The sequence below is a fragment of the Glycine soja genome, chromosome 5 (assembly GCF_004193775.1).
Source record: "Glycine soja cultivar W05 chromosome 5, ASM419377v2, whole genome shotgun sequence".
Classification (NCBI taxonomy): Eukaryota; Viridiplantae; Streptophyta; class Magnoliopsida; order Fabales; family Fabaceae; genus Glycine; species Glycine soja.
In genome coordinates this window covers 9,157,986-9,165,416 of record NC_041006.1, presented here as the reverse complement: position 1 = coordinate 9,165,416, position 7,431 = coordinate 9,157,986, and the positions used below count along the sequence as shown (strand labels likewise).

Here is a 7,431-nt window from a genome sequence, read left to right as displayed (position 1 = left end):
TTACACCACCTGCCTCACCGACACCAAGGCTGGATGAAACAAGTTCAAGTGAGAGGACACCGCGACTAAGGAGCATTGAAGAGATTTATGAGGTAACCAAAAACCTAAACGACATTAACCTCTTTTGTCTTTTTGGTGATTGTGAGCCTCTAAGCTATCAAGAAGCGGTGGAAAACATAAAGTGGAAAGATTCCATGGACGAAGAAATCAAGTCAATCACGAAGAATGATACGTGGGAACTTACTACACTTCCACGAGGACACAAAGCAATTGGAGTAAGATGGGTGTACAAGGCAAAGAAGAATGCTAAAGGAGAAGTGGAGAGATACAAAGCAAGATTGGTGGCTAAAGGCTATAGTCAAAGACAAGGAATTGACTATGATGAGGTATTTGCTCCTGTTGCTCGTCTTGAAACTATTAGACTGATCATTTCTTTGGCAGCCCAAAATAAATGGAAGATCTATCAAATGGATGTGAAGTCAGCCTTCTTGAATGGTTTTCTCGAAGAAGAAGTCTATATTGAGCAACCACTGGGCTATGAAGTAAAAGGGCAAGAAGAAAAAGTCTTGAAGTTGAAGAAGGCGTTGTACGGTCTCAAGCAAGCACCGAGAGCTTGGAATGTTCGAATCGACAAGTACTTTCAAGACAAGAACTTCATCAAGTGTCCATATGAGCATGCACTCTATATCAAAGCGCAAAGTGGAGATATTTTGATTGTGTGTTTGTATGTAGATGACTTGATCTTTACAGGGAACAATCCAAGCATGTTCGAAGAGTTCAAGAAAGATATGTCAAATGAATTTGAGATGACGGATATAGGGCTCATGGCATATTATCTCGGCATCGAAGTAAAACAAGAAGACAAAGGAATTTTCATCACCCAAGAAGGCTATGCCAAAGAAGTCCTTAAGAAGTTCAAGATGGATGACGCCAATCCAGTTGGCACCCCGATGGAATGTGGTAGCAAGTTGAGCAAGCATGAAAAAGGAGAGAATGTGGATCCAACTCTTTACAAAAGTTTGATTGGAAGTTTACGTTACTTGACATGTACAAGGCCGGATATTCTCTATGCTGTAGGAGTAGTAAGTCGCTACATGGAAGCTCCAACCACAACTCACTTCAAGGCGGCAAAGAGAATCCTTCAATACATCAAAGGTACAACAAACTTTGGCTTGCACTATTACTCTTCTAACAATTATAACATTGTTGGCTATAGTGATAGCGATTGGAGTGGAGACTTGGATGATAGAAAGAGCACTACTGGTTTTGTGTTCTTTATGGGAGATAATGCTTTCACTTGGATGTCAAAGAAGCAACCAATAGTCACACTATCAACTTGTGAAGCCGAGTATGTTGCTGCCACATCATGCGTTTGTCATGCAATTTGGCTAAGGAACTTGTTGAAAGAGATAAAAATGCCACAAGAAGAACCTATGGAAATGTGTGTTGACAATAAATCAGCACTCGCTTTGGCAAAGAATCCAGTCTTTCATGAAAGAAGTAAGCACATTGACACCCGTTACCACTTCATAAGAGAATACATTGAGAAGAAGGAGGTAAAGTTGAAGTATGTGATGTCTCAAGATCAAGCTGCCGACATTTTCACAAAGCCACTCAAGTTGGAAACTTTCGTGAAGCTAAGGAGTATGCTTGGAGTCACAAATCAAGTTTAAGGGGGGATGTTGAAATATAAACTTGATTTGGGCCTAAATTTATTATTTGGTTCCTTGGACTTAGTTATTTTGGGCTTAAGTAATTATGGGTCATGTTTCTAGAGAATTCTTGTAGTGTTTGGAGTGTCTAGATATTTCTTATGGTTGTAATATTCTCTAGAATACTCTTTGGATCTCTAGAGTTGAGAACTCTCTAGAATTAGTGTGTCTAGAGTTCTCCTTAGAGTAGTATAAATAGAGATGTAATCCTACACATTTGTATCAAGCAAAAATACAAAGTTCTCTCCTCCATAAAGAATTCTCCTTCCTATCAAGTTTCTATTCAAAGTCTCCAATATTCCTAAACATAAAAAGCCTTATTTCCAACAGTTGTAACTAAAGAGAATTTATTGAGAAAGAAAAGTATAGTATTTGGTTGGGGATCTTTTCCTGCATATTACGAGCAAACCAAGAGAGATCAATATCACAACCAAATGCCTTATACTTCAAGGACCATCGTGACAGGTCAGGTTTGTCTTCAATATCCATGATACTAATCCAACATTTGCATAAAATAAAAATGCAAGAGAAAAAAATCATTTGGATCCAAAGCAACAATGCCTGGATGGTGATCCTAATGTCATGTTATCCCCCCTTAGCAACAAGGCAAGGGATCTTAGGTTTGAAAACACAAGCTAAATGTTTGACTTAGCAATGAAAAACAAGCAACATATCTTCTGTGTTACACTTAGCAGACAGTCATTGCTGATTATGAAAGGCCGTTGCATTTACTAGGTTCCATAATATACCCAGATATTTTATGATGCTAAGAAAAACAAGAGTATGTTATAAGCAATGTAAACAACTAGGGAACTTCATTCCCCTCTCCGTCATAACATGAGCAAATGAGTAAATGAAGCATATGGACTATACTTAAGATCCTGGATCACAGGCCCATGGCTAGTTCCATTGCAAAAGTTGTACACGGTTTTAAGAGGCTGATTTGATGCCCAAAAACAACTTAATTAAGCATAAGTTTTTATATCATACACAATAAAAAAACATACAATTTTATATCATATCATGGCCATACATAATCAAATTAAATAGAAACTACAGGTCCAATCAATGAAAAGGCACAAATGATGCTTGCCAGAGAAATTTCAAACATCTATCCATGTAAATCAAATTTATAGAATTAAAAACAAGAATTTTGATTGCCCTTCTTAGTCTTCATTCCAAAGTTACATTGCCAATCACCAGAAAAATCCATACTATACTTTGCGTTAACAATTTAACATTGAAAAGCCAAGCTAACACAATTTTGCGTAAAAAAAACAAGAAACAGAAGGAAAGATAAATAAAGAATCCACTAAATTAGGCACCACTCAAAGAAACCAAAAAAAAAAAAAACTTGAGTATAATTGAAACTGGCTACCAAATCCATTTCACACAAAATCTTCAGCAAAAATGAAGAGCAATCAACTAGTAAAGCCCAACAGCTAGCCATTTTGCTCCCAACAATAATTAATCTACTCAGATTAAGTAACTAAACAAATGAAAAGAAAAGAAAGAAACCAATAGAGTTTAGATCTTGTCATAATATAAATTATAAGAACTTAAGCATAAAATAAAAGGGGAATGGGGAAAGGTACTTACCATGTAGAGTCTCTCCAAATAACTGCAAATACTAATCATTTGGGCATATGAAACCCAGTTCCAAGAGTTTAAGGCAAGATGCATAAACATTTACATAGCAAAACAATTTGACTAATGGTCAAAACACTTCAAAACTATAAAGGTATACCATGCTCTAGTATTGCTGAAAATTATATTGACAATTGAAAATAGATATAATGACATAGCTACCACTGCTAGAGAAGAATTTTATTTAACTGATTACCTTTTCCAAACCACCATGCCAGCCAAACAAATCATCGCAAGAGACCCTTCATGCAGATAGGAAGTACACGTGTAACCAAGTTGTAAACTATAAATAATGAAAAAATTAATAAAATAAAATCAGAATTGCAACAGCCATGTGGATATCCAAATCCAAAGAGAAATGAATCAAATGATCTTTCTTGTACATGTGTAACCAAGTTGTGATTCTCAATTTGCATTACCTAAAAAGGCTTTCATCCAACATAAATCACAAACTCTTGATTTGGTTTTGAGCCTATGGAATGAGTTGTTGTGTCTAGTGACTAAAGTAGGTTGAAGACACCCAGAAAAGTTAATGTTGAAACCTGAACAAGACAAGATGTGATTAGATTTTGATGCTGGCATTGTCATAGTTATATATAACACTACAAGGAGAAAATTTTACCAAAAGCATAGTAGTCTTGATGTTAAAAACTAGTGCAATTTTGTATAGAGAGTAGAACCAAGCAAGTGCAAATACTTAAATCTCTGTTTAGAAATTTTCATGCTGAATTAATAACTAAATGTGTTTAGGTAGCTCACCTCATTAAGGATTTTCTCTGCAAATGGTTCAATAACTGAACCATAGTGAGATAGCTAGCCAAGAATTGGAGTTGTTAATATTTTAGGGGAATAGGAAAATTGGGTTAGTTATTGAATGGTTATTGATGTGGGCTTCAGGAGATGTTAGTAAATGGCTTAGTGAAAGGAAATTGTGTATCTGTGTAATAGCTAGTAATTGGCCATGTAGCTCTTAGTAATTTGGAAAAGGTATAATGTGTATTGATTTCTCACAAGTGATTACAACAAGGTAATTAGATTATTCTAGTACAAGTAATTTAGAATTATCATGTTACATACTTACTACACTAAAACATAATAGCAAGTTCTAGAAATTTGCATCATTATTTTAATAGGAGTGAACCTGATGGATGAATAAATAAGTTAATTTCTAAAACAGCCAGTACACAGAAGCACATGACGATTAAAGGAGAAGATGAATGATAAATTCAAACCTACATTTACACTAGCAAGCCTTGAGTTCTTCTTCATCTCTTCCCCAAATTTATCCTTTCCTATGCCACCCATGTAATTTGCATTGCTACACCAGGAACTTGGAGCATCCACTGCAAGAGACAAAAGTAAAGGGTAATTACTTTAACCAAAGCTACTACAAATCCAAAGTATTACTAACATGGCAGGTACATACTTGAGCAATCTTGATTGAATTCTGAGTGGCACTTGCCAGCACACAAAAAAAAAATATAGAAAATGTCATTATGAAATAAGAACTTCCACTTATAATTTCTTTCTTTCTTTCTATTATATATTAAGTTTGCTTATGATATTAAATGTTAAAGAAATTACCAGAAACCTAATACTCCAGATCTAGTGCAGCACCTCTATAAATGTGAGGTTAATACCTTTGCAAGAAATCATTGACAACGACAGAGATGTTGAGAAGTTACAGAGGGATTTACATGAAATCACTGATGACGATCGACCAGATCTGGGGCTTTAGCGGCCAGATCTACAACTTTGAAGGCGAGATCGACGGCTTTAGAGGCCAGATCCGTGACTTTAGCGGTCAGATTTGTAACTTTGATGGCTAGATCCACGTCTTTAGAGACCAGATCCTCGATGTTTGGGGCTTCTCTAGGGCTGTTTGTTTGGTGCGCTGGTGGCGATTTGGGGTAAGGTTGGTTAGTAGTGTGTGGCGTTGGTGGTTATGTTGAGTGGAGGGACAAAAAGAGAAAATGAGAAGGGGTATGAGAAAAGGGTTCTTACCAAGGGGGGCATGACAAAGTGGAAGGGAAATTTGTGGAGAGAGACAATGAGAGTGCAATGGAGCTTCAACTGGCATGATAGAGCAGTGTGGTGGCAGAACGAGAGTGAGAGCTTGAGAATGAAAACTGCAAAGTTACACTGTGAGAGTGCGAGAGTGATAGTGAAAAAGCCTTATACCCTTATCAATGACGATTTTAAAAAATGTTGTTGAAAATTTACTTTCAACATCAGTTTAGAAGATAATCGACGTTGAAATCGCAATTCAACATTAGTTTTCCAATAACCGATCTCGAGACTTTGCACTTATTTACAAAAATGCCATCACAATTATTTTGGCGACAATTTTTGTTGAACCGACATTGATAGAGCATCCTAGAAAGACATTTTTGTAGTAGTGCATATAGCTTGACAAATACTCATTGAAGCTACAATATACTCCGCTTCACATGATGATAAAGCCACTACAAATTCCTTCTTTGAACACCAAGAGATTGATGCTCCTTCACACATAAAAACATAATCTACAATACTCTTTTGATCATATTTTTCACCACACCAATCTGAATTAGAGTACCCAAGCAGTTAAACTTCTGAGTTGTGACTCCCTTTAGGAAATAAAATTCTATAGTACAGAGTCCATTTCACATGCCACATTATTCTCTTGATTGCTAGTAAGTAAGGCCTTTTTGGTATCTCCATAAATCTACTTTTTAATCCAACACTAAATCCTAAATCAAGTCTGGTGTTACACAGATATTTGAGTGATCCAACGATTTGCTTGAAGTAGGTAGGATTTATAAGTTCCTTAGTCCTTTCCTTTTCAAGTACTAATCTAGTTTCAGTTGGTGTGATAGTTGAATTACACTTGAACATGTTGAATTTCTTCAACAAGTCAGTTGCATACTTGGTTTGGTGCATCACGGTACAAATCTCTAATGTTTTGAATTCAATCCCAAAAAATAAGAACAAGAGCCCTATATCACTCATCTCAAACTCCTTCATCATTTTCTTCTTGAACTCTTCAATCTCCCTTTCATTGCTTTCAGTTACTAGTAAGTCATCTACATAGAGACACACTATCAACAAATTTGTACCAATAACCATTTTTAGGACCTTTAGGTATAGTCCATGCTAAAATGTTCATTTAACAAAGCCTATTTGGCTTAGAAAGTTGTCAATTCTTTTGTTCCAAGCACGTGGAGCTTGCTTAAGCCCATAAAGGGTCTTTCTCAATTTGAGAACCTTCTATTCTTGATCCAAGATCTCAAAACCTAGCAGCTATACGACATAGACTTTCTTGTCCAGTGGTCCATTCAAGAAAGTAGAATTCACATCTAATTAGTACATAGACCAACCTCTTATATTTACTATAGTTATGACCAATCTTATTGTTTCTATCCTTGCCACAAGGGCATAAACCTCACCATAGTCAACTCTTTGTTTTTGTAGAAATCCCTTCACCACCAATTTGGCCTTGTGTTTGATCACTTCACCATTTGGATTCACCTTCTTTATAAACCCATTTAAATGCTATGGGTTTATTGTCATGAGGCAAGTTGACAAGTTCCCATGTATGATTCTTCTCAATAGAATTCAGCTCTTCTTCCATTGCATTCACCCATTTAGGGTTGCCCATTACTTCATTAAAGTTGTTTGAATCAGATTCAGCAAATAATGCCTAATGCACTCATTCTCCTTCTGAGTCAACTGAGAATCTGACACTACGTCAAAATTATGTATGGTTGATGGAATTTGTCTACTTCCAGTTGATCTCCTCAAACTAGTAGTTGCATTTGTGCTGTTTCAACTTCATCACGTTGTTAAGATCTATCAGCATTCTAGTTGAACCCTTCTTAGTTTCTATGTTCCAGTCCCAACTCTTTGATGCATCAATCACAACATCTCTATTGATTACAATTTTCTTATGTTTGGAATCATACCACTTGTAGCCACCACTAGAGTGATACCCTACAAGAACCATCTACTCACCCTTGTCATCCAACTTTCTCCTTAATTGATCAGGCATATGTTTGCAGCATATAGAGCCAAACACTCTAAAGTCAGTCAC

At 36.2% G+C, this 7,431-nt stretch overlaps 1 protein-coding gene across 1 annotated transcript; it reads right to left on the bottom strand.

Annotated features, from left to right (window-relative positions):
• Window positions 1–4,485: 4,485 nt before the first annotated feature.
• On the bottom strand, window positions 4,486–6,999 carry LOC114411114 (uncharacterized mitochondrial protein AtMg00820-like). The gene is made up of 4 exons (XM_028374873.1): window positions 6,870–6,999; window positions 6,227–6,424; window positions 4,596–4,702; window positions 4,486–4,500 (listed from the first exon to the last, which is right to left on the bottom strand). The coding sequence occupies exons 1-4, from the start codon at window positions 6,997–6,999 to the stop codon at window positions 4,486–4,488; spliced, it is 450 nt and encodes a 149-aa protein (XP_028230674.1).
• Window positions 7,000–7,431: the final 432 nt, after the last annotated feature.